Raw genomic sequence first — 27,119 nt, 5'->3', positions numbered from 1 at the left:
ATTTTAATAGTGTTTTTAATCCTGTAGCAGGTTCCTGCCAGTGGAAAGGACAGCAGCCAGCCTGTGTGCAAGCAGAGCACTAGACTGTAGCAAACTCATTTGGCAGCATATTACAGCCATAAACTCAGCTCTTAGAAGAGATCAAGATTTAGCTATTAAAGCAGAAACTTCTCACTCCCTCCTCATCATCTAATCAATAAAAAGCAACTAGGGGCAAAGGGGGGAAAAAAAAAGCAATTCATTTTCTTGTGACAGCTTCAGAACTAATGTGAATTGCTTTTTATAAGAGCTCTGTGTGCTACACGGTACTTGCACACAAGACCAAAAGGTCAGAGTTCAGCAAGGCTTCTTGTCAGGTTTGAAATGGTCAAAGTCTAGTCAAGGTGATGTGCTGAGATGCTTCATGTTCAACACACAGCCAAAGCAAACAGGATCACTACAGCTGGAACTCTTACCTTATAAACCTGCCCGTAGGTACCATTGCCAACGAGCTCTACCAATTCAAAGATTCCTGCAGGATCCTAAGAGAAAAGAAAAAGAATATTAAATAAGCAATATTTATATATTTCTGAAAAAATAAACATTTTATGAAGATCAGCATTTATCTAACAAGGGTTTTGAGAGGTTTAAGGTTTTCAGGCAGACCAGGGATGGGAATTACAGGGACAGTGAGCAGAAGTGTGGCACTGCCCAGGTGACAGCCTTGTGTGGGCAGCTCCAGCACTCTGGGCAGCACAGACCTGCCCAGTGCTGCCCACTTCCAGCACTTGGGCTGGGAGATGCCAGGCAGGAGCCTGTATGTGAGCATCCACTCAGTGCATGCTTTAAGTGCAACAGCAAACATTTGCTGTTCAAAGTTAGATTTTCTTATGCATCAGCTTTGGAATAAAACAAGCTAATGGGCAGGGTACCATTCTGGGGCTCAAAGCAGAGGTTTCCAGGTCTATTCCTGAGGTCAGCAGCATTAGTGTTACTCAGTCTAAAGGCCATTTTTGGTTTGGTGCATCCTGGCTGTTGACATGCCAGTTTGTCAGCTGAGACGAGCAGATCTAAGGCAATGCTGTACCACGACACAATACCTTGTAAAGGTGGCAGCAAAGCACAAAACCCTGTCCCTAGATCCCCCTCCACTTGGCATGTGCCCAGCCAGGGGAAGTGCAGCTGGACACACATGCACCCACCAGCACAGACGATGCGAGCAGTGAGGTATGAGGGAGGGTGGGGAAAGAATGAAAGAAAGAAAGAATAACAGCACTGCTATTTTCTCCTCTCGGTGGGTTTTCCCCTTCCAGAAGCTTTATTTATACTCTCCTGCTCCTCCTCCCTTCCCTGTACTCATCACTCTGATTTTGGAGAGAACAATCCCCCTGGAAGCTGGTGGATGTGGAGGCATCCTAACATCCCTGGGGTCTGTGTGTCCCTGAGCCAAGGGGTGACCTTGCCTCCCACACGACCACCCATCCTCATCCTCCCTGCTGGGTTCTGAGTCACTTGAGCTGCTGGATGATGTGGCATCCCAGCGAGCCCAGGGACACCAGCTGTGACCGGAGGGGATGCAGACAGCTCCAACAGGCCATGGAGGATCAGCCAGCAGCACTCCTGAGGAAAGAGGAGATGGACACCCACCACCCTGTTACAGACATACAGATTTCACTCATTACAAAGCTGCATGAACTCAAGATGCTTCTGGGTCCGAAAGTCAAACCCTGGATCTTGGTGAGAAGCTGAGAAGCAAGATTCATCCAGTAATAGTGCCACAAAAGTAAACTGATCTGAGTCCTGATGTGGCCAGGGCAGCCAGGACCAGCAGCTTCCTCAGGCAGCCTGGGAAGCCCTGAGCTACTCCAGGGTTGGAACCCCACTCAGCCTTCAGTGGGACAATATGCAAAAAGGGCAGGGAATCTGTGCTGGAGGAGGCTTGGAGACCACAGAGGATGTATCTGCCCTGCTGCAAACACACCTTCATCCAGACACTTGGGCCGGACACAGGCGAAGCTGCAGCAACAGCGCGTTTCCAGCACGCAGCATCTCAGCTGGGTGTGGATGGCCTGTGGGTTTTGCTGCCTTGGTACCAGGCAGGGAAATGCCAGGAATGGATGGGAAAGGGAACTGACACCGGGTTTCCACACTGGGTGAGGAGGCGGGGGAGGGGGAAACATGGCAGCAGCTGCTGTTTATTTTTTGAGTTTCTTCCCTAAGGGTTGCTCTCTGCAGTGCTGAAACAACTCTGAAAGAGGCTTTTCCAGTGCTACAAGTATATCTATTTTTGAATATTCACTAGGAGATTAAGGCAGAAGAAAGCCATGCCTAAGGCATATGCTTAGGAGGTTTGGAGAAACATCCAAGAATGCAGCTGGCCATTTGCGATAAAAAGAACTCCTTTTTGCAATATGTTTTCCAACCTCTTTCTACAAATCCTCCAACTAAAGAGTGTCCCATCCCACCATCCCAGGCTCACTGCTCTAACATGTGCAAAGGTCACACCTGTGGCTCCAACAGGTTTGCCTGAGTCCATCCATCACTTGTTTGTGATGCCAGTCCCACAGCTGCCTCTGCTGTCACTGTGCCCTGGGCAGCTTTGTGCCAGGGGCAGCTCTGTGCCAGGAGGGCTTTCCCCCATTGCTTCCACCACCCACACCTTCCGCTCCAGCTCCCACCAGAGCCAGGCAGTTTCCCTGCTGCAATGTCCCCTCTCCATCCTGTTTTCTCCCTACATTTTTCCAGAAGCATTGCCAGGGTAACTGGGCATCTCTCAGCACAGCCAGGAGTGACACTGCTCCCGCGACTGCTGCCACAGGCAGCTCCACCTCAGCACAGCCAACACACTGGGAGCGTGTCAGGGAGCACAGGGGGCTGGATCTCTCCTCCCAGACACACTGCCCTCCTCGGCCTGCCATCCTCCCATGCAGCAGGCAGTCAAAGGAAAAACTTCTCCCCAAGAGCTACTATTGGAACCCAAGAGTAATATGTTATTAATGGTCTTTCCAAAAAGCACACAGCAAAGGATAGTGCGGGCAAGGAAAAAAGCCCTGCTTCCCACTGGCCTGCCCTGGACCGATTCACACACAGAAAAGAGATTTGCATCTTAATGGCTGCTGGGGAATAGGCTGCCCCTGGTACCAGGGGTACATCCTGCACATCCCACAAAGCCCCTGCTGAGATGCTTCAGGAGGGTACCAGAGAGCAGCGATAGCAGCTCAGGCAGGCTGGAGTGGGCAGCAAGGGAGAAAAATACAGAGGCACACAGCATGGGTGATGTTAGCCAGGGGAAAAAGAAATCCACCCTGCAGAGCCCCAACCAGGACCAATCCAGGCCAAGCAGGGAATAATCTCAGACCAAATATAGCCTGTGCTGAAGCTCAGAGCTCGCTGGGCTGCACTTGGCTGGGGGTGGCTGCAAAGCTCATCCCACACGGCTGCTTCCAGCCTGGCACCTTCCTCCTGCTAATGCCCTCTCCTCGATCCAGGAGGGACACATAGATGATAAGGCAGCTACAGCCTGCTCTTCCCACACCCCAGAATGCCTTCACAAGAACTACTGTACCTCTTGTAACTGAAAACATCTGCACTGAATAACAAGCCCACAAATAAAAGGAAAAAATGAGGTGAGCTGTTAGTTTAGGCAAAGAAGGTGCATTGTTTAAAACGGGTTGGGGAGAGAGACAGCATTTAAGACAAACCCACAAATAACTGTCAGCTCTACATTAGCTTCACTCTAACTAGAAAAGGATTTGTACAGCTGTTGTAGCACCAGGACTTCTCCAAGATCCCTTAAACTAAGGTAGGGTCCCTCCCTCCTCCCTGCTACTCAGAACTTGTGCCAGAAGACACAGGAGCAAACTCAGGGTCTCCATGAAGTATGCTCTCCATAAAGCAACAAAACACTCAATAGGACTTTTCAGCTGCCCATGGGATGGGAAACGTTTCACAGAGTAGCAGCTGCAGCAAGTTGTGCAGACTCAGTGTTCCTCCAGGCAGAGATGGATTGGGACCTGAGCTCTCTTGTGCCACAGGTAAAGCCAGGACAGGCTACATTTCAAGCAGGAAATTGCTACGTTTCTACTATCTCTCAAGAAAATCAGTGGTACTAACGTTTCAGTGGCTAAACCAGTCCAAGACACAGAAAAACACAGAGGCATCATCCTTTCCAGCAATATCATGGATAAGGAAAAAAAAAAGTCCACTTTATTTCAATAAACAGTGTATTTGAAACTGGTGCATTATCAGGAAAGGGACTTCTGTGTGTGGATGATAAAGCAGGATATATTTAAATTTCAGTAACAAAACAGGCCTCCCTTTTGAAGACTTATCAGTGTGGAGCACACAGTGGGGCTCGTGAGTTCCTGGTTAAAACTGCTCCCTCCCTTCTGCCTAACCCAGACCCCACAGGACTAAAGCTGAAAGATGTCCTTGCCCACAGCATGTTGTCTCAACAAGTCCAAGGCACAAAAGAGCCAACACTTTGCTTGAGGAGACTATTCAGAGAGCAATATCCACACCCAGGGCTAAGTCACCTAAGGGCCAAGGGCTGCAGGTGCCTATCAGTGTTGGCTATGGTGAATGCTGAGTGAGCAGAACACAAGTTAGCCATTTTTAAATACTGCCATGCAGGTGTCCATAAACACGAGAAATATTTATACACAGCCTGTACATCAAATCTGCTTGTTTTCCTTGAAGGAGACTCATTTTTCTCCTTTCTAGCCCACACAAAAGGGATGTAACAGGAAGGGTTACATGAGGAGACAGTGGAAAGATGCTCAGGAGAGGGGAACCCAGGGGCACACCAATTAAACCACGATTGCTGTGGATGCACAGGAGGGGAAATCAGAGATTGGAGCCTCTGTAATCATTGTGCACTTAGTCCCCCAATTCTAGCAGCTAATGACAACTTCCAGCCAAAAAATCATGGAGCTCCCCAGTCATTAAGTAAATGTTACAACCCTAGAGAAGGAAAAAGCACTGTGTAACCAGAGGCAGTGCAGTTACGGGTCAGTAACAGAGGAGTGTCCCCAGGCACCAATCAGCTAAAGCAGCTCTGTGGCATCAGAAGAGGTTTTTTAATCTCCACGAAGAAAAAAAGCCTGTGTAACTAATGCTCCCAAGCATCAGGATACTATGAGCCTCTGCCTTAACATCTCCATAATGAAACAGCCTCAACAGGAGATCCCACAAAAACCAAAGCAGGCTTACAAAGCCATTTGCTCATCACCCTCAACACGAGACCCAGGGAGCTCTGTCTGCACGCAGGTGCCTCTGCCTAGGACAAGTCCTGGCAGTCACAAGGAGAAACTCTGGCACTGGGAAGCACCAGAGGGTCATTCTTTCCAAAAAGCTGGCTCTTGTAAACTAACAGCCATGCCATGGCACCCAGACAGCCCAGGAAACCCACAATCCCACCTGGGATCACACAGCTTGGCATGGCAGCACTGTCAACGCAACTGGTTGTCTTGAGGTGTCAACTGCCTGAAGAAAGTTGAGCCTTCCAACCCTACCAAGCTCCAAGCAGAAGTGAAAAATCATTGATTCAGAATGTGAGAAAGGTTTTGCAAGGAATGCAGGAGAGACAGAAAAACAGTAGAGTTCAATTGGCAAAACTGTCATCAGGGTAACATTTCTGATGATGCAAAGCATCACTGCAAGGAATGAGCACAAGGATGGAGCCTTTAGCTCTCTCACTATACACCTGCCCAGATTTCATTTCCCCGAGGCCAAATGCCTGGGCTGGGCCATACTCTGTGAAACCACCTCTCATGCTAGCAGGAAGCTCTAGAAGCTCTGTAAACAGCCATAAATCTCACAATCATCAGGACCCCAGGAACCTCAACTCTATAAAGCCCCCTGCTATTCCTTCTGCAGGCACATCAGTTCACTCATTTTGCAACACTTTCTGCACTGGCTTCTACAGCAGGATTTAAAGCACTTGTGCAGTTTGACAAAACAAGGTCTGGATCACCTTGGGAAAGTTACCCCAAATGACATGCAGAACAGAGAAAAACAGAGGGGTCTGGAGAGCACTTGAAGACACAGCTGCTTTTTAGTAATCAGCTGGCTGTCTCCATCTCCAAGGCACTTCTAGTTAACAGCCCTGTGAGTAATATGAAGACAAACTGCACAAGCCAGGAGAGGATTGTTAATATAGCTACAGACAGCAGCAAACAAAGCAGAAAGGCAGAGGCCAAGGCAACAAAATACTGATTGAGTCACTGGGAACTTTCTAAAAAACAGGTTGGGGACATGACTTTTTCAAGTTTCAAACGCACATAGCCCTAAGCCTGCCCATTAATTAAAGCAGTGCAAAAAACCTCAAAAGGCTGCACAAGTATTTTTGAGATAAAAGCCAAGCAATGAAGCAGAACTGTGCTGGACTACTGGATGTTACTCAGCCCTCACAGGGATTGCTTAATCTCACGCCTTCTCCTGCTAGCTTGGGTACCTTCCCCTCCTTCGCCCACCCATCCAGAGACTCACAAAACAAGCTATCATCAACGCCATCTACCACTGCACCTCCTGCCTACTCAAGCAATACAAGCTGCTCTACTTGGAAGAGTAATAATGAACTCTCCAAGGGCTTTGTTTTCATTTTGAAGAAGCAGTTTGTCCTCCCTCACCCCGAAACACCCAGCTCTGTAACTTAAAAGAAGATGTTAGTCAAGAAATAGCATTACTACGCAGCGTAAGAAAAACTGCTCTTGAGGCCAAGTTACTAACAGGAGAAAAATTTCTCACCTGGACAGCTGAGGAGACTGTTTACAAATCTACTTGAACCACGCCCCTGCAGCATCTCACCAGGAGATGCTCTTCTAGGCCCAAGAGGCACATCTGTGCTCTGTCCATTCCCCCTTCCTAAGCCATAAATCCCAGGTCTCCAACACTTTCCTGTCAGCTTCTCACTGCAGGAAAGCTCCAGCCACCATGTGAGCGTCTCTTTCCTTTCCAGAATGTTAAGACCTGCCAATAGTTGGCAGCAGCAAAATTAAATAAGAACTAATCACCACATTGGGCTTTTCAGTCAATAAAACTGTATTACTTCTTCAACTATTACCTGTTCAATTTAGGATGTAAGTGTGGATTTGTAGCCCCCAGCCAGCAAAGGAATAGCCAACATCAGTGCTAAGGGAAGAAAAAGACAAAATCCCCTATGCACATACACAGCTCATTCCCACTTAGTTCTGCAGAGGCCAAGCCACTGAAACTACAATAAACTGAGTATTCCAGATTTCCTGCTCACAGACTCACACTTGCACACACAAAATTAGAGTTCCTCTGACCTAGTTTTTCCTTTCTAGCACGTCAAAAGAAAAAGCAGCCATTCTGTACCTTCTCCACAAATATGAAATGTGGGAGCTCCTAGCCTATACGGAACACACATACCGACCTGGATAAAAATGTTTTTTTCCAGCCAAAATAATGCAGCTGTAGCACTGCAAATGGTCGGTCCCACAGGCCAAGGTGCACTAGTGATATGAGGAGAGGACAACAATGACATATACAAAATTAACCTTCCTCCAATGTTGCATGTCAGAGACATCCAGGCCAAGGAAAAGCCACCCACAAGCTACACATTTACATTAAACAAAACATGAAGGGTCCAAGCCTCCTTCCCACTCCTTCAAAAGCATGGCTAGCAACATGGTGAATCCATCTGTCCTGAGGTCATTCAAGCAAAAGGCGAGATTTGGCTTGAGGCTAATGAAAATGAACATGTGGCCTCTATGAGTCTCAGCATGGTAAGAAAATGCTGAGATACTCAATAACCCTCAAGACAACACAACCGTACTTATTCTTCATTTGAAGTTAGTTTCCCTCCAAAGCAGCCATTCCTCTCATCCTTTTAAAGCTCTACAGCACATTCCACAGATCACCAGGACAGGCTCCATGAATTGTTTGCAGCTCTATGACAAGCCCACCTTCCAGTTCACAGAAGACTGTTCATCTAGAAGAGCCAGAAGCATCAGCAAAAGCACAACTGCTAAGTGAACCCCAAGGTTTTCAATGCCTTGATAAATGAATGCAGCCTCAGTGCCATCAACCCCTTCAACATATGCCTAATTCAAGCACACAACTTCAACAGGGCAATACATAAAAGGCTTGGCTGAGCTCAGTGTCTCTAAAAAGCTGCAGTGCCAATCATAAATCACATCTATAGCCCCCAGAAGATCTAAAGTCTCTACCAGTATTGTACCACACTTCTTCAGATGCAGACATCAATTAGAGAACAGCAGCTGGACACTCTCCTCACTGGAAGTCATTCCTGTAGTTTCAGACCAAGAAGATATTATTCCTAAATGTTTAGATCTCATCCCTCTGAGAAACAGAGAGTTGCAACCTTGACCAGCCAATGTTTGCATCAAGCTGAAATCATTACCTACCACTAAACGCTGTCAAAGGTTTATGGGGTCTCAGAGGAGTTGTTTTAATTACTTACCAACGCAGCTGTTTTGGGAACTACAGCCTCTTAACACCCCACTCCTGGAGATGCAGTGTGTAAGGCATGGCTGCTGCCAAGCTCATGCCAAGAGAAGGGAGCACCCTCTCACACACAGGCATTCAGTCTCCAACAGCAGGTCACGCTTGTGGCTTGGTCTGTGTGTCTGCAGGGGTGACAGAAGCCAGCCTGCACCTTCCTGAGGCATTGCTGGACACTCCAGCTTCTGCAGCCCTCACAGGAGGCTGCTGGGCTCATGATCTGGGATCACCTTCGTCAAGAAATTACAGCCTTGTTCCCTCCTTGCAGTGAGAGCTGTGGCCACAGAGATGGCCTGTAACAGGAGAACGTCTCACTGCCAGATGCCTTTTGGAGCAAGAAAAGCAATCTTTTGCTTTTTTTAAACTAGGATGGTTTTGTACCTCTATCTATTTTTCAGTTATGGTTGTGGGCTGAGCTGACCAGAAGACTTGTCAGGGATGAAAGGGTTGTAGCATCAACAACCCATACTACAGCCTTCAACAGCAGTGGCAACAAGCAACGCATAGCCAGGCATGCAGACATGCATTCCAGAAATCCCTGATTCCCAGATTAAAGCAGATGCCATTAATTTTCAATATTTTCTTGTCCCTATACACACATCTGGAGAAACACCACCTCCCTGCTGGATTCAGTCGAGAGTTTCTCACATCAGCCCAGTTTTCACAGCTCATCTGGAGATGGAGTTATCTGCTGGTTTCGTGCTTTTCAAGGAGTTTACCCACAGCCTGTCACTTGTCATCAGCTCCTCACACTTGGCTCCACAAGGGCTGGTTAGTGAGAAAGGCAGATAACTCTCCAGGGGCAATAGTTTAAAGAAAGGACAATATGGGGAACAAATCACTTTGAATTACTGAGCAGAACTCTGCAGGACAGAGTGTAGAAAAAACTCAAACCCCACAACTATACCAACAAGCTGCCAAAACCTTGTACTACATACTTACTTTTACATTGAATTGTCTTGACAATTCAGCAACATTATTTAAAAGAATATAAAATATATGTTAATTTGCATGTTTCAATTTAGAAATACATGTCTCATCCAAGAGTTAACAAGTTTTGGGGAAGGGGAAAGGAAGGCTTCTCACCTTTTTTCCTAAATTTCACAGGCTGTCTCCAGTAAGCCAGACCCGGCAGGAAGTCTAAAAGGTTGGTTATGACAGACATTCAAACTGGGTGAAAAACAAGGTCCCACAGCAAAAAGCAAGCTCCTGCCTGATCCATGCCAAAAAAACCAGCCTAAAATCAGGGCTGATCCACAGTTGCTGAAGTGATTTGCAAGAATTTTTTTGCCAAGGTGTGAAGTATTTCCCATAGCAAGTCTTCTGTATCTCTCAGTGGCTTCCTACATTGTGAAACACTCTCAGAAATTGAGGGAGATGCTTTTTATTTCAAACCCCAATGCCCTGAATTACTAAACGAGGCAGGGGGACACAGATTATTTAGTTTAGTTCATTTGATATCTGCATTACAACAGCACTTTGGATGGGACAAGGTGGAGGGACCTTTCCCCCAGAGATCCCAGGAAGATGTGCAGGTTTTGCTTTGCAAGTCATCTTGATGTTCCGTAAATCCAACCACCACATTTTGCTTTATGGAACCAATTGCGCTCCCTGTCAAATTAGAGCCCTGTGATACCTCCCTGCCTTGGGAGCTCTCTTCTAGCTCTGCTCCCTGGAAGCAGCTGTGACACTATCTGGCTTTCTGCAGAGCTCCACCATTTTTTATTAGTTCACACAAGCAGGCTGGAAACATTAATATAAACACACACACAGCAGCTAAGCAAACCCTGTAATACCACAGGGACCGGCCTGCTGAAGATCAGTATAAGACAGGAAAACAAAGTAGGTATGGAAGCCCTAAATAATCAGAAATTCAACTGAAAAATCAGACCAAACCCTCCTGGAGGCACCAGGTGCCAGCATCCACCAGCCACCAGCTGAATGGGGTCAGTTCTTCAGGCCCATCTCCTCCAACCCAAAAGAGACAGTGCACATCCCCAGGAGGATTTGGCCCACAGTCATAAAATGTGAGATTAATCATGAGTATTTAAGGATCTGAAAAGGGGATGAGAAACATTAGTAACTGCTTCTAAATTAATTGCCATTATTGTTATTTGATTTGCTAAACTCTCTGGGGCTAGATTTTATTTTAGAAAACTATGAACATATCAGATTAATCAACTTAAAATAAATGGTCTTGCTTGATTTATTTCTGCTGTATCTACTCCTCTTTAAGCTTGGCAACTCACTGCATTCTTTCCATCCCGTGAAAGAAAAAGAACAGGGGCTTTGCTTTATTATTATTTCAAAGGAACCTCTACGAAGCTTAGCAGCTCTATGAGTTTAAATCATGGTAAAACTATGCTGTGAAGAAGGACAAGTGCAAGGCTGGAGCTGGTTTCCACACTCTGCAGGCGCCAGCTTTGCACTGGGAGTTCACCAGCAGAGTCACACCACACAGTCCAAGCAAATCAGATCTATTCCCCGATAATTTAGGCATCCAAAGAGTTGAAAAACACCCTACCAGGTTTCAACAGCGGCTATCCCAGAGTGAGGCACGCTTCTTGCAGATAAGTCCTGCTAGCAAGGAAGAAGTTTAATCTCCTCTAGCCAGATTTCGCTGTTTCTGAATCCTCTGGAAGTTGGGTCAGCATCCTTCCCCCCACTCCTAATCCCCTGCCCTCAGCTTTAGCAATGCAGCAGTGCCTCTGCCAGCAAAGAGGCATTCTAAAAAGAAAAGCCCTCGCATATATTATGCTGAAGAATATTAATCTTGTGTTCCACAAAATATTAAGTGGATTACATCTACAGCCTCCAAGGAGAAAAACATTGATTTCCATGTATCTTGTGCTATTATTCACCCCTATTAGTTTTTCCTACCAGCCTAACAGCCATGACAATTTCCCATTAATTAGTGCAGAGCTCAACTGGCTCGACAGACCAAGCAATGAGAGCAAGAGTGGGACTTCTCCATGACTGTGAGGCAGATCAGACCACTGCTGCACAGCTGCTGCACAGGAACCCATACAAGGTGAAGAACAAAGCCAGCTTTGGGTTTTCTTGAATGAAAAGATCACCTTCCTGGTGGGATCACCCTTGAACATCAACATCTCTTTGTAAAGGTTACAGAATAGAAAAGAAAATTGCTGACATCATTTGAGACATGCCCTTAAATGAGGCACAGCAAACACAGAGAGATGGATGCTTCTGGCCTCTAGGGAATTGTGGTAGGGGAAGAACTCAACAAAAGCTTGAGGTGCCTGCTCTCACACCCAGAAAGGAGCCCTGACCCCAGGCTGAAGGGGAACACCACCTCCCAAGGGTGAACCCACCATGCCTGGGTGCTCCCCACCCATGGGGATTGCACCACCACCAGCACCCCTCCCAAACACCCTCCTCAGCACGGCAAGTCCAGCCCTCTGCTCCCTCTAGAACCATTCAAACCACTGCAAAGTGCCGCCAGCTGACTTTACTAGAGTTTTACACTTTCTTTGCAGAGGTGTTAATGACTCTAAAAAAGCACAAGACTGGGATAAGCAGCTTTAATACAATTTAAATGCTTATGATTAGGAGAAACAAGAGAGCCTGCAAGGGCCAGACTCTCAGAGGGCGGCACATCCACTGAAAGTGCAGCTCATGTGAGAGGAGTGTAAATTACTCAGCAGGGAGTAAGCAAGATCAAAGCCACTCCAAAAAGATGCAACCCACTGACAGTGATGGGAACTCAGCCCAAGCTTTACTGAATATTTCACAAGCAGGCTGATGAGTTTAAAAGGCCAAATGGGGTGTTCTGATGATGCTGCACAAAGTAAGGAAGGAAAGGAAATATCAGGATATATGTTTTGTTCTAGACATAATACATGACCGTGAACTCGGCTTCAGCTTGAGGCATGGAGACATTCGTACTTTCTATTGACATCTTGTTGGTCTGTGCAGACTCTCTGGAGGAGAAACACAACTTCACAGCTGCTATTCCCAAGCTCCATCCTCTTTTTTATACTTTCTAGAGTAATTTCAATTCTACACAATAAACAGCAGAACAGATAAGAAAAGTCTTATCGGATGAAGTAGCTTACAGCTTCCTACAAGGGCAAGACAGAGAGCTAATGGCTACAGAAGCAGATAAGGATGCTCATAACCAGAAATCAAATCCATGTGTTTCAGCAACAACACACTGCTACAGAAAGCAAAATAAACAGTGCAACAAACTCTGCCAGGCCACCCTAAATCCTCAGAAAGCATCACTTCATCCCTCCTTGCAGACCCAGCTGGCCCATCACCATCTCTCCTGGTCAAAAGGGAGGGGAGATGCTGCAGTTTCATTGTAAGCCAAATGAAGCATGTAATCCACTGAGCTCTGGTCCACCTTACAGCCCCAGGCTACAGGAAGGAAGACAAACTACTACAACACCAAGATGCTTTTGCAACCCTTTCCTTCTCTGCAGACCTGTGTCAAAAAGGAATATTCATTACACAGGGAAACCAACTCAACTATCAGCTTTCCCAGACTGCAAGTGACGTAAAGCCAGGATGGGCTTTTTGTTCAGGGTAACACCACATACTGTGCAACTACAATCCCTTTAGCATCCATCCCAAACTCCAGTGCCATATCTCATCACTGCCAGAGACCCAGATTGTTCAGTAATATCCAAACTCATGGTAAGCTGCTGGCAGTACAGTTGCACCTTGGATTCCCATATCACCTAGTCTAAACCAGAGACACAGAATGTGATCCTCACCCCTGAGCCACTCCAACAGCTCTAACCTGTTGGGTACTATCTCTTCATCTGATTCATCTCCTGAAAATTGACACCTGAAAGTTATTTCCCTTCCCTCATGTCCCAGACATCACACTGTGTTGGCAAGTATACAAGAAAAGCATTTATCTAGAGGAATTTGCTCATCAAGACTTGCAGACCCTAAAACCACAGGTTATCTAAACTTACAAGAGCATAGTTTAATGGCTACAACACGGGATGAGTGGCCAAAGGGTCTGACTTCTACTCTGAGCTCTGCCAGGGCTGTGTGGCTTATAAATGAATCTAGGGAAGATGTCTGACCACTTCTCACCTTCATTTCCCCTGCCATGAGACTCTCCTAGCATTCCTTTCTTCACAGGGGATCTTATCTATCAAGTCCTCATTAGCATGTGAAAAGAGTTACAGATCTCCAGATCCATGTGTACACAAGAAAAAGTGTGTAGGAATGGAGAAGCAGCACTGGCCAGGGAGCCTGGAGACAAATCCTCTTCAGTGTGCTCAGCACACTCTACATCTGTGCGTGGAAAAACATTTGAACCCTGTCCCCCTACAGGGAAGGGAAAAAACAATCATTTCCTTTTTCTTGAGAAAGCGCAGAGAAAATATTGAATTCTTCATCTCTGCAGTCAAGGAAATCATTCAGGAGTCTCACAACAATATCAAGAGACCTACCACCTCTGGACAGTCACCTGCAAAACCCCCTCACAGGCAACTCCCACAGAACAGGATAACCCTCCCTGTCCCACCCTTTCTCTGGATGCCACTGAGTGGCAGAACTGGACTGATCAGGAGGAAAACTGGAGGTCTACTCCCAGTGCTCTGCAAAATCTGGATGTGGAGGTGGGGAAAATCCAGACCTGGCCCAGGTGAAACCAGGGCTGCACTGCCAGGGTCTCACAGCACAGCTCCTGCTGGGGGCCAGAAAGAGCTTCTTCCAGTGTTAAACAAACTCCCACTTGGAAAACAACTGACTTACCAACAAGCAAGCTAGTATTTCAGCTCATTTGGGAAGGAAATAGAGTTATCCCACTGGACCTGCTCCCATCTTTCCCAGCTGCTTCAGTTAACCTCGAAGGCAGATCACACCAACCACACCAGTGCCAGAAACAGCCAAGCACCAGCTGGAACTACTTCAGTAGAGCAAGACCTCTGCCTCTTAGATTGGTCCACAGACCTCCTGCTTTCTCCCAAGTGGCAAAAGACAGTGCAGTGAAGGACAGAAAATATGCCCACTCTGGTATAGCCATGTGGAACAGAAAGGTCTCAGAGGAGCAACTGGCTCAAGAACTTGAAGAAAAAACAAAAAAGGCTCAGCTCTTTTTAAGAGGAAAATGTCCCATTGTTCCATAATTAATGGAAAGCAGAAGAGGTTTTATGGACTCATTGAGAAAGGAGGGCGAGCATTAGAAAGCACTTTTCAGTATTTCATGATCACAAGGTGAGCTGCTTGCATAATACTGACAAAGAACATGAATGCTGGTATCACAAGGCAGTTATGAAACTTGGGCTTTAAATACTGCATTACAATAACTCGGTAATTAAGTCTCATAAGTAATTTCTTTCTTCTTCTTTTTTTTCCCCCCTTAACTCCAAAGTGAATGTTGCAACCTTCAACTGAGGTATGGCTGTCCTTTCTGGCAAGGATGATGGATGTCCTCTGCTCCCACCATCTCACAGCACCAGGGATCCATCCCAGCCCAGAGCCTCACTGTCAGTCACATCCCTCCTTCAGAAGAGGCTTCAAGATCAAGCAAGGGACTTGCTGTGAACAAGCAGGAAACAGCAGGATGAGGATGAGGGAATAAACCCGAATAACTGCGTTGTACCAGTCAACTGCCAAACCCCCAACAAGCTCTTCAGTCCTCCTCGTGATGTTTTTTGACACAAGCACACACGCACTCTTGTGAATTACTCCAGTGTGACCAGGACACAGTCTCCTGAACAAGACACACAATATAGAGCAGCAAAATGTCATGAAAATCAAGGGCAAATGAACACAGAAGACAGCCCCTCCCCCTAACACCACTTCTATTTTTAGGCAGCCATATTAGCTTGGAGCAGTTTTACTCGTTTCTGATAATGAGCAGAGCTTTTGCATCTCCTCTCGAGGACATTTCATCTGTGCAGGCACTTTGCTTTACACCAGCAGCACAGAAGAGGTCAAGTCAACAGATGAAAACAAACCCACAATTCATTGTGAAAGGGCCTTGAGAAACCAACTTCAGCTTAGAACTTCTGCCCTTTCTCACTGGACAGCCACACTGCTCCATTTTTGGGGTCCTCCCACCTGCAAGGCGTGCCTCCAGTTCAATCACATGATAAACCTTTGCCTATTCAAAAGGCACGATGAGAGCTCCTGTGAGCTCCCTCAGCAGCAGGAACGCTACGCTAAAGCATGAACTTGATAAAGAACCAGGTGGTCATTACCAAACGAGCATGACAAAACACATCTGTGTTCAAGATCTGGGTTCCACTGCACTGGCAGCTTCTCTTCAGGAAGTAACATCCCTCCACCCCTCAGAGAGAGCAATTCCTAAAGTACTACACACAATTTTCTGCAATGCAACCAACTTGTACATTCAATGTCCTTTGCTTGCCTTAGAGTGCCTTGATAGGAACATCCAAGTATAAAGTTCTCTTCCTTCAGGTCCATTCCTTCTCATCCCCTCACAGCTCAACCTTCCTCCACAGCCCTTCACCACCACCCTCCTGTCTCCTTGTGCCCACACTGGTGCTGCCTAAGGCAGCAAGATCCTGTATGGACACCAGTCCTGTCTGGACTACCAACAGGCAAAGTCCAGAGGGCAAGATACACCTTGGAACAGCTGGCAGAAGAGGGATGGTAGAGGTAAGGCAGCTTCTCACCTGGATGTCTGTTTTATTACTCAGGCAGGCAAAGCCTCAAACATTTATCTCCATTTTTTCTTCTGAATTTTCAATAATCTACTTGAAGTCTTCTATTTGCCCTTTGGATTATGATCTCTCAGGAAGACCTTTTTCCATGCTTCTCTACAATTATGAGATCTAGGGAAAATACTCCTCTTTCAAGTTAACTTCTGTGTCAGCACTTCACACAATTTTCTGACTACAGATAAAATCATGAGGCTTTTGTCAAACCCCTTCCCAAGTCACTACTTGGCAAGCCCCCGCCCCTGGTCACAAGCACCTTCACACCAGGCTCTCGCTTTCTTCTGTGGATTGTGAAATCTCATTTATTAGGGAAAAACATTAGTTCAGTAAGAGGAAGCATTTAATACAGCTAGTAGATGATTAACAAGTGAGTGCTCAAGTCAATTCCTAAGAGCTGCGAGTTCCTAAGGCCATAAAAAACTTCTCACACATCAGAGACAAGGAGTTCATGGGGAAGCTGTACCTGGCCAAGCCCTCCCTGCATGAGACAACAGGGCCACAGGCTGCAGCTCTTCACCTTTCTCCCCTTGGCTCCTGGGTGCAGGTCTCCAACCCAGGACTCGTTCCCACAGAGTATTTTATTCCTACCTTCACATTCTCCCATCAGCCAGGACGCCTCCAAGACCTCCCTCCCCGTGCTCTGTAGAAGTTTCATGTCCTATGCACACCTGAGCACCCATTCACCCACCTCCCACCCTCTGTCCCACCAGCAGACACTTGTCCTCAGGCCAGCTGAGCCATCTGGCAGGAAGGAAAGTTATCAAGGTCCCCACCCTCGGGCAACAGCTTGTCAAGGCAGCACTGGGGAGGAGAGCTACACGGTGGTTTGTGGCTCTTTTAAACCAAGGCCAAAGAAGCAGCAGCATTTCTGCTCACGACCTTTGCCTTTCATGGCAGAGTCACCCAGACCCAACTAAAGGTGCTTCAGTGCTCTTAAATATCAATTACTTATAGGCAATAATATCCTCAACACCCTTCCCCATCCTGGCATTTACAGAGCACAGTGAAGAAGTTACAGGGATTTGGCACTTTCTCCTTAACAGGCCATCATTAACAAGTGACTCATATTATATTGCAGCGTGAGTCATCCTGGCAGAGGTCACAAGCATAAGTGACAACTAGTCTTCAATTATTTCCTTCAAGTTGAATTAAAGGTGTATTGTTATGCTAATTTTACATCTGCTCCATCCTATCTTCCCTTCCACTGTCTCTAGAGCAACCTGGGATTTCAGCTCATGGTCCAAAGTACCTTTGGAAGAGCTCTTTCACCAGGGTGTTATTACAGGTTGTCACAAAACAGGGAGATGCCAATGGAAAGTTCTGGATGGGCTTTCAGCTATGGCAACTAATAGGTAAGGCAGCTCTCCATCCATCCATCCATCCATCCATCCATCCATCCATCCATCCATCCATCCATCCATCCTCCCCCTGCTGCTCCACAAAGACAACGAGCTGCTGTCCCTGCCATCTTCCTGCTCCATTCATCCTTTACTGTAGCAAATGCTCAGGGATCTGGGGCTTGCCCAGAGCTCAAACACAATCACCTTCAGGCTGTCAAATCGCATACCTGGCTCCAAGAGCAGGGGCAAAGCTCAACAAGCAAAATCACTTGAAACTATGCCCAGCATCATATGAATATTGAAGGAATTATTATATGGCTGGTGTAAAAAGGGGCACTTTCGGCCACTCTCCTTTTTCTAGCCAGGCAGCTCCACATTTCAGCCTCTCCTCTTCAGAATGTGTTTATATCACAGGTCCCCAACCAGGGGAGTGGGTGCAGAGAGCATCCCTGCCAGGGCAGGGCACAGTCACTGAAGGACACTTGGCTCAGAGAACAGAGTTTTTGCCCATTAGAAAACACAGCCATTACCAGCCTGGTCACCAGTGGAGCACTGTGTTTACGTTTACAGCAGTCAAACACAGTCCCACTGGCTGCGAGGATCGCTTTGGAGAGCATTTGTAAACTGCTCTCACTACTGGAATCCCATTTAGCTATTATAGCCTCTTCAGCCATACTAACACACCAATCCCCACAGAATAGCAATGGGAAGAGCAGAGTCATCACACTATTTACTGAAGCTAATCAATACATAAAGGCTGAAGATTTATTGCACTGAAGACAGCCTGTCTGCATGGCCAGAAAATGCATTTAAAGTCCTTTTCATTTTGTTGCTTCAGTCTCTGGTTCTTCTCCAAAAACATTTGCCTTGCACACCCATCATTCCTTCCTCCCCAAATGGTGACACCTGCAGACACACAAGAGAAGCCCCTTCCCCAAACACCTACCGTGAGTATTCAGTGGGAGCATGAAACACAAACCCCACAAGTTTAAGGGCATTGCACCTTCCTTTCCAGCCATGTTTCATGGCTGTTTTGGCATCTCCCATCTGAGTGAGTAGCCTGGAAAATTCTGGCCTGTTTTGAAGAAGGTCTATGTGCCAGGTACAGGGACACAAGCTGTGCCACTCATAGCCACACCCTACGCCCTATTCCACTCAAGAGGGAACAGTTAGAGCCATGCTTATTTTTATTTATATTTGTATACATTATTTTAATACATACAAATAAAAGACCTTTGTAAGTGCCCTGCAAAGCTCACAGCATCTCTGACCTGCTGTGTTTTGGGGGTGACCACCCAAAATGCTGAGATACCACCAGAGTTTCACAACAACTGGGGAGGTGCATTGAGCTGCACCATCACAGATCATTCTCTGCTTTCATCTTGGCTCATGTTTTGGGAAGCAGTAGCCTGGTAAGCAGAAGCCATGAGGCTTAGTTGACATTTCTCTGGGCAACCTGTTCCAGTGCCTCACTACCCTCTTAATACAGCTAGGACTGCAGTGAGGTATGGAGGAGATCTGTGCCTTCACTTTTGACAGTTCATCTCAAAATCACACTAAGCTATTATGCTTTTGTATGAAAGATGTACAGGGAGACTTCCATTGTTGCCTGGACATCAAACAGCACCCAATTAGTCCTACAAGGATCTGACCCACAAATTATGAAAATAAATGCCTCTGAAGTTTTGATCTCTTATATTTCTATAGTATGCTGCAGTGGTTATTAGGCACATTTTATTAGGCTCAAGCTGTGCGAGCTTTTCCTCAGCAAAGGTTCTACCACCTCCAATGCATCCTGAAGTCACCATCCAGTGGATTAAGGGCATGATCCCAGTCACTTCTGTCATGCACTAAACACATGACTCAGCTGGCAGTAGGCTTTTTCCTGCTGAGTTTCAAAATTAGGAGAAAAGGGAATTTTTAAAAGGAAGGGGAGGGGAAGCTGTCAGCCACATAAATTTTTTACTTTTTTTGTTAGCTTATAAAGGAATATGCATGTGAGGCAATATCCCTGGCTTTTAAAGAGCACTGCTTTTGTAACCATTTACTGTTCTGAAAGCAACACCTTCTGCACCCAGAAATGCCACTGCTGGAGGGAACAAGCAAAATCTGTAACAAAAGGTTTTGTGCACTCTGAAGCTGAAAACCACACATGCACTCTGCACTCAGGCAAGCAGAACCACCCACCCTCGCTGCAGCAGGAGCACTCAGAACCAAGAGGATGTTGAACCTGCATTGCTCAGGCTTTGCTCAGAGGAGCAGCTCACTGCTCACAGCTGCACAAACCAGGCAGGGACCGTGCCTGCCTGAGGGTAGGGACTGTTTTCACCTGAGTGCATCCATAGGAAGGATGGGACTGTGTCACCCACCCAGGTGACACCTCACAGACTGGCAGTGGATGGTGTTTGCACGAAACCATCAATATCTGACCGGGCTCCTGTGGCACAGCAGAGCTGGCTTCCCGCAGCAGAGCAAAGGGAACACCTTCTGCTGGTCAGGGTAACTCAGTTTCTGAGTGTAGGGCCGGGCATGCTGCTGGCTCCCCTTGGATGGCAGCAGGAGCTGGTATCCAGTCTGGCCATTCCAGTGCTGCCTGCCTGATTACCATCATTTATTACCAACACACAACCTTGAACTTCTGGCAAGCGCTGCACCAAATTAGCACGGAAAAGTGACATTCTGGATTAAAGGGAAAGGTTTTCTGATTGGCCATTACAAAATAAAAATCAGGCGTGCGAACTAAACTTCTTATCAGTGTTTTCCAACTTTAGTGGCTTTTCCTCTCCTTTCACTAACAAGCCATTGCAGGAGCTCCCCAGGGCTGGGGGCCAACATTTTGGGCATCCTCATCCCACTGCAGGAAGGGGATGCTCAGCCCCTCACAGAGCTCATCTAGAAACAACCTTGGAGGAAGAACACAGGGAGAGGGGGAGTATCTGTTTTCCAAGGACCACATTCCTTAGCCAGCACTCCTTCAGAAATCATAAACTATTTATATGGAAAACAGTAAATCTCACGTACATAAATTATTTTCCTGAGCCCAGAGGAGACTGACCATCATTTTCAATGTGCAGCCACAGTTCAAAGTGACAAAACAGGACAGGAGAAGGGGGTTGGGGAGAAGGAAATTAAAACTACTGGCTTATCAAGTGGGAAACACAACCTCTTACTCAATGGAGCTACCAATGACTTAAGCTTGTGGGTTTTAATCTGCAACCTGGCTTTAATGGCTGTATCAAAGGTAACAAAGAAGGCATCTGAGCATCAGCAAATGGAAACCTCATATGATGGAGATTCTACACCTGCAGAGCAGTCAGGGCCAAAAAGGCCACCAGCAGAGCAAAATGATCAGCCCAAGTCCTGGGAGAGCAAATGCAGGTCTGCCTTTCACTCCATGAGGCTCCCAGTCTCTTCTGTAGCCGGCAGCAAGGGAAAACAACGTGTGTGCTCCCCTGGCAGCCCAGGGCAAGCAGCTGCCTTCAGGTGGTAGGTCCTGAACCCTCAACACCATCCTCCACACCCCACGGCACAAGAGTTTCTACCAATGCTGTTTGTTTCTCCACACTGTGCACCCTTTTGGCTGCTGGTAGTTTTTTTACCTGGGGAAGCATGGGAAATCTAGCAGCATTCTACTCCTTTATATACGAGGCATGAAGAAATGAGACAGGGATCAATAGCCCGTCCTTGGCCTGCAGGTCAGAGTCACAGAACTCCCACTGGTGTCTATAATTACCCTTGCAAAGGGTAAGGGTGCAATAGGAGGAGTCAGGCAAGGGCTTGCAGGGAGCAGCTCACAGCCTGAGCCCAGGAGGCGATCGCAGCTTTTACCAGACCCGGTCCCACATGAATGATGATTTCCAAGGACACTTCTTTCACAGCTGGGTGATTCATCTTTGGAAAAGATGGAAAGAGTTTCCTCCCTCACCCCATACAGACTGTACCACTACATCTACAAGCCTGGCAGATAAAAACTACCTTCAGGTAGCAGAGTTAAAAACCTCCTCTAACTCCTCCTTATCACATGGATTAAAAACAGACCCTTTATTTTAAATATGCACACCAATCAAATGCTCTTTGTTGCTTCAAAGCTTGATTCAACAAAGAGCTTGTGCTCAAACACGTATTATGCCATAAATTCACTCCAAATTATTAATTTTTATGGCTGCCCAGCCAGGAACACAAGTGAAAACAGAGAACTCTCCATGCCTTCAAAAACACCATACTCTGCTGTGGAAGAACTGCAAAGATGAGGGAGAGTAACCAGTGCTGAAAAGTAACTAGAGAAGAGCAGCAGCTGGGCTGCACAACTCCAAAATGCAGAGAAAAGAATACAATCATCCCCAGAGAAAGATTTGACAGAAGACAGATCCTTTTCCATTGCAACTTCTCATGAGCACACACAGGAACATGCATAGGTGCAATGAGGATATGTTTGCGCCAGTGGCTCAAGGAATGGAGTTTGACACTGCCATCCCTTTGGGATGATTTAAATTAGAGGAAAGGTTTAGATTAGATGTTAGGAATAAATTATTTTCTCACAGAGTAGCAATGCACTGCAACATAAAACCCAGAGAAGCTGTGGATGCCTCATCCCTGGAATTGTTCAAGGCCAGGCTGGACAGGGCTTGGAGCAACCTGGTCTAAGGGAAGGCTGCCCATGGCAAGGGTTTTGGAAGATACGCTTCAAGGTCCCTTCAAACCAGACCATTCCATGATTCTGTGATTTAGAGACCAATATTCTGTTGCAAATTTTATGGTTTAGAACTCAAAAGGCTCCAAAATAGACAAAGCACATGGATACTGTCATGGTCCATAGTTTATACGTGCACCGAATGACATTGGGAGAGGACAGATTGAGTCCCTGATGGAATACTCTTGGGAGTGTCTTTCCTCAGGAACTGTGAATATATACATTTATTTGTCGAACATCTGCCCCAAATTTTGCATGGTAGCACTATCATGTAAAACACAGCAAAATAAGCTTTTCATGTCTTTTTTTTTTTAATCTCTAGAAGTCACCTCTAGTCAAGTTTCTTCCTCTTTCTATTTAGGAAGGTGACCTTTACAAAAGCTGCCCAAATTCTGTTGAGCTACAGAGTTTTTTTAAAAAGGTACTGGAAGAAGAAACCTAAAATAATGCTGCCAGCATAATGGTCCTGAGTGGTGGCTTGCAGTGCTTATCCCCCATTAGAGCTTCTCCTAAATCTTTAATGATGCTGAAATATGCCAGAAATGGACAAAGTTCTAGAAACAGGACAATGCCAGCATGTTTGAGTTTTGTGGGTTTTTAACATGTCAGCTTTTATCTTCATTGACAGTGATCAACTAATGCAAACAAAGGGCCACGGAAACTTCACTTCTATACAAAGCAAGCTAAAGGAAGAGTAGTGACATTTTTGGGTTTCATCCAATTCTTCCCAGCAACAGCTAATACTCACCAGCTCCTTAAATTCTGTGCTGTCTCCTCTCCAAGCCTGAGCATTAAAGGCCAGGCTTTTCCAAAACAACAAACAATTTTAGAATACAATTTCCAGAGAGTGCACGGTCAGCACTTCACAAAAGTAAATAACAAAAGCTTGGGGTTTGTTAATGAGTTCAAAACAAAAGCAGCATCCAGGTACATGAAGAAAACAATTGTTTCTTCCCCAAAAAGTTAGCTTTTTAAAAAGACTCTTTTTCTTTCTTTAAAAAGGCTCTTTTTAAACTCCCTGCCTTGCAGGAAACCCTCAGCCAAGCTGTACATCCCAGGTGAGCCTGGTGCCCCATGCCCAGGGCAAGCCCCTGCCCTGAGATAAGGAGCAGCTGAGAGCAGGGGGTGGATTGCTGACCCCAAGCCAGACCCAGCCCAGGGGTTATCAGCTCCCTGGGAAAGGTTTTCTTCCCTGACATCTTTTGTAACCTCCCACACACCTTACAAAGCAACTCAAATGAATCCAGCTGTAGCAGCTACTGCAGAAGAGCCCACTGCCACTGCTGGTACATCAGCCAGAGGCCCAGCCCTGCAGATGGATGCAGCAGAGGAAAAGCTATTGACCTGAATATTTGAGAAGGATCAAGGCCACTGCCTTCAGCAAGAGATGACAGGCTCTCACATTCGCAGAGACAAAAAAAGCAGGGAAAAAACACCAAATCCAGCCCCATCTTTCTGCTCTCTCCTGTTGGGATCAGCTGTGCATTTGTCAGCAGAGACCATGGCCCGCTGCATCCCTCCTCACGCTCACTCTCATTTTACTGCAAAAATCTGCTTCTCCAACATGCTCGTCAACAGCCTGTGCAAATCCCCATGTTAATCATTATTCTGCTAATAACACTGCCAGGTCAGCTGGCTATTAAACATGCTGAGTGGACTAGCAAAAATATCTCCTTGCCCATACAAAAGAACATTATAATGTAGTTTATCTTATCCCCTTGTCAGTATAATATGCAGCGCTACCTGTTCGATGGCCTCATTGTTTTAAATTACAGTTTTCTACAACATTAACGACCCACATTACCAGCCCCACCACTGGAAGACCTCTGGTTTAAGAATCCTTCCTATCCTGGCACACTCAGCCCTCTGCACCTGCTGGGCACCAGAGTGATGAGCATGGTGCCCAGTGACAGACAGAAACATGTCACAGAGAAGGCAGGAGCCAGCCCCAAGTGCGCTTACTCGACGCACCAGGCCGTGCATTTTAATCAGAATTCAGTGCTTTGTTCCTGGCTCAGCCTCCAGCACATCAAGCAGATGCACTGCTGTGGTGGAGCCCACATGACCCGCATGACCAAAATAAACTCCACAGCGTGGCAAAAACAGGAGCTCCTGCCACCTCCTATGTCACCTTCCAGCCCAGATCTACAAATCCCACCCCATAAGCGGGTGGCAAACTGAATGGAATGATGGTGTGCAGGGTTCTGCTTGTGCTCAGCCTTCAACAGCACACTGCCATCCTGAAAATCCACCTCCCTTCCGTGGGATAGCAGGAGGGAAGCCAAAGCAAGGACCAGGCAAACTGGCAGTCAAAAGTCCACCTTTTGCCTGTGGTTCATCAGCCCCAGCCTCCTGGAACATTTCAGTGACTCAAACTTGGAGATAAGCGTCCTGAGCACTTCCTTTCCCCACGGCTGGGAACAAATCACCCCTTCTGCCAGATTTTTGAGTCACTACCTGCTCCCAGCATTTCACAGTCACCCCTCACCCCTTTAAACACACAAGCAGCTCAAGAGCAACATCTCCTCCACCCAGTCTCATCTACCAACCCGCAGCAATGTGACACTTCTTTTCTAACATATAAAAATTTTGCAAGGCTTGGGGAATTATTCCTCCCTGCCATGTTTTGTGCTCAGGCAGCAAATTTACTATCGATTTCTGATTCAGACCCCATGGAATGATTCACGCTTCATGCCCTATCTGCTGAATTTACGACCTTTTACAATTATTCTAAGTGCTGGAGGAGCTTAGTTTAGAAGAAGATCTATTCCTCGGCAAATTAAGCTCCTATTCTTGTCTCACTTGCAAACCACCACATCTCTCATCATTTACAGGAAAGTGCCACAGCAGGTCTCTCCCCTGAGAGGGGGCAGAGTGGCAGCAGCCCCGTGCTGGCAGAGTGGTCACTGCTGGGCAGAGGAGCAGGGTTTTTGCTGTCCCACACCGCTGCTGGTCGGGGTTTCAGGTCCCCTTGTCTCCGGTTACCCTGAAATTCCAGCACTGCTCTGCTCACCGAGCAGGCACTGCGGCCGGGTCTCAGGGGGAGGGAGGGAATATACATTTCCTCCTAAAGCGAAAACAAAACCCTGACTGTATCTGACTGCTGTGTATTGCTATTAAAAAAGCCACAAACAGAAAAAAAAGAAAACAAACAAAAACAACAAAACCTAAGCACGCGTGGATATGGTTTAAAAAAGAAATGGTACCCTAGTTAAATACACTTCCCAACACAGATGTTAAACAAAAAATTAAAATAAGAAAAACAGAGGGCAGGGAAGAAGGAGAGGGCTCCTTCCCCTCCAAATTACACTGTTCTCCTGGATTAACTCCACCGGCTTCAACAACCTTTCTCCCAAATCACCTTCCACCTAAGAGGGGAAACCAGCTCCAGGTCTGTTTTTAAGGCAGATGGTTCCCCTATTCCCATCCCATCTACACTGTGTACTGCTGAGCAATCATTTACACTATTAATCAACCAGAAACTCACCAGAAAGAAAGTAGGGCAAGTGAATAAAGATAGACTTCTCTTTTTTTTTTCTCTTGCACTGAAGCAAATAATATTTCTAAAAATACATTTGTTCAGGTCTTCAGTGGATTCTGTTTGATTGTATTTATTTGTCTATGCAGCGGGTTGCAAGGAGCAGCCTGGCTGCTGCCTCCAGCATAAGTGCTGTTTCTCTCAATGACTCCTCATGCTCGTTCGTAAGAACCAGCTGTTCTTACGGCCAGAAAAACGGAGAAACGGGGAAAAGGAAGAAAGCTACAAGAGAAATTGACCAGGGGGGACATCAGGCCACAGCCCACGCCGAGGCTGACACGTCTGACGTCCCTGACATTTCAAGGGTACATGCTGGGCTTCATTTTCCAGGGGGGTGAGGAGGAGGCAGCGAGCAGACACACCGGGAGAGGGATGGAGAGAGGCTGCGGGGCCGGGAAAGCGGGGTCTGGGGCGCAGCCCCGCACCCCGGCGATGCCCGGCCCCGCGATCCCTGCGTGTCCGCCTGCCCACGCCTGCTGCCCGGGGGGAGATCGGAGCGTGGGGGTGTCCGGCCGGGACCGGCCCCGCGCCCCCCGCGGGGACCCGCCCGGCCGCGCGCACCCGCGTCCCCAGCGCGCTGCGAGGGCGCGCACACGGACGCGCACACACCTGCGGGGACACGGCCGTGCCCGCAGCCCCGCACGGCGGGCGCGCACACACACGCACACACACACACACACACACACACATGTGCGGATGCACACACGCGGAGATACGGGCACAAATGTGCGGATGCACACACGTGTGGGTGCGCGCACACGCGGCGGCGGGCACGCACATGCACGCGCACACGGCTATCTACCCGCATTTACATACGTGCAGGCGCACATCACACACACACACACACACCCCGAGCCCCGCGGACCCCCAGCCCCATCACCCCGCCACCGGCGGATGGATGGATGCATAGGCGGATGGATGGACGAACGGACGAATGGATGGATGGATGCATGGATGGGGGGGGGTGCCACTCCCGCATGCCTCCCCGCGATCCCCGGCCCTGCGCCTCACCCGCAGCGCCGAGAGGTCTATCTCGTCCAGGCTCCGCGCCGGGGAGTCGCTCGCCATATTTCCGCCGCCGGCCAGGCGGCCCCGCCGCCACCGAGCGGGCAGTGGCGGCCGCCGCGGCGCTGGCGCTATTTAACGCCTCTCCTCATGCGGGGCGCGGGGAAGGAGAAGCCACCGCCGCCGCCACTGCCCTTCCGCCCGTAGCGCGGCTGCCTAGGGGCGGCCAGGCAGGCAGGGCTCGCCGCGGGCTGCGCCGGGATGGCGGCGGCGGCGGCGCATCGCCGCGCCCGCCCCGCACCGCGCCCGCACGGCCCCGCGCCGCCCCTGTCTGTCACCGCGGGGGCGGCGCCCGACCCGCCGCCAGGGGGCGGCGCCGCGCGGGGGCGGGCAGAGCCCCCTCAGGGGCG

General features: G+C 47.7%; 1 protein-coding gene across 6 annotated transcripts in view; it reads right to left on the bottom strand.

The window, feature by feature from the left end:
* The window catches only part of TNIK (TRAF2 and NCK interacting kinase), a 151,682-nt gene extending 124,806 nt beyond the window's left edge, over window positions 1-26,876 (bottom strand). For 5 of the 6 annotated variants that reach the window (XM_088060950.1, XM_088060952.1, XM_005525088.3 and 2 more), the window contains exons 1-2: window positions 26,716-26,876; window positions 456-521 (exon numbers count right to left, since the gene is read on the bottom strand). In XM_088060950.1, the coding sequence (XP_087917076.1) occupies window positions 456-521; window positions 26,716-26,772 (123 nt within the window). In that variant the 5' untranslated portion in view covers window positions 26,773-26,876. The remainder of the gene's footprint in view (window positions 1-455; window positions 522-26,715) is intronic. The other variant, XM_005525090.3, reaches the window with a different exon arrangement.
* Between the last annotated feature and the right edge of the window lie 243 nt (window positions 26,877-27,119).

This window comes from Pseudopodoces humilis, chromosome 11 (genome assembly GCF_049639895.1).
Source record: "Pseudopodoces humilis isolate 2021_Gansu_Grassland_sample_001 chromosome 11, ASM4963989v1, whole genome shotgun sequence".
NCBI lineage: Eukaryota > Metazoa > Chordata > Aves > Passeriformes > Paridae > Pseudopodoces > Pseudopodoces humilis.
This window is presented reverse-complemented; position numbering and strand designations above follow the sequence as displayed.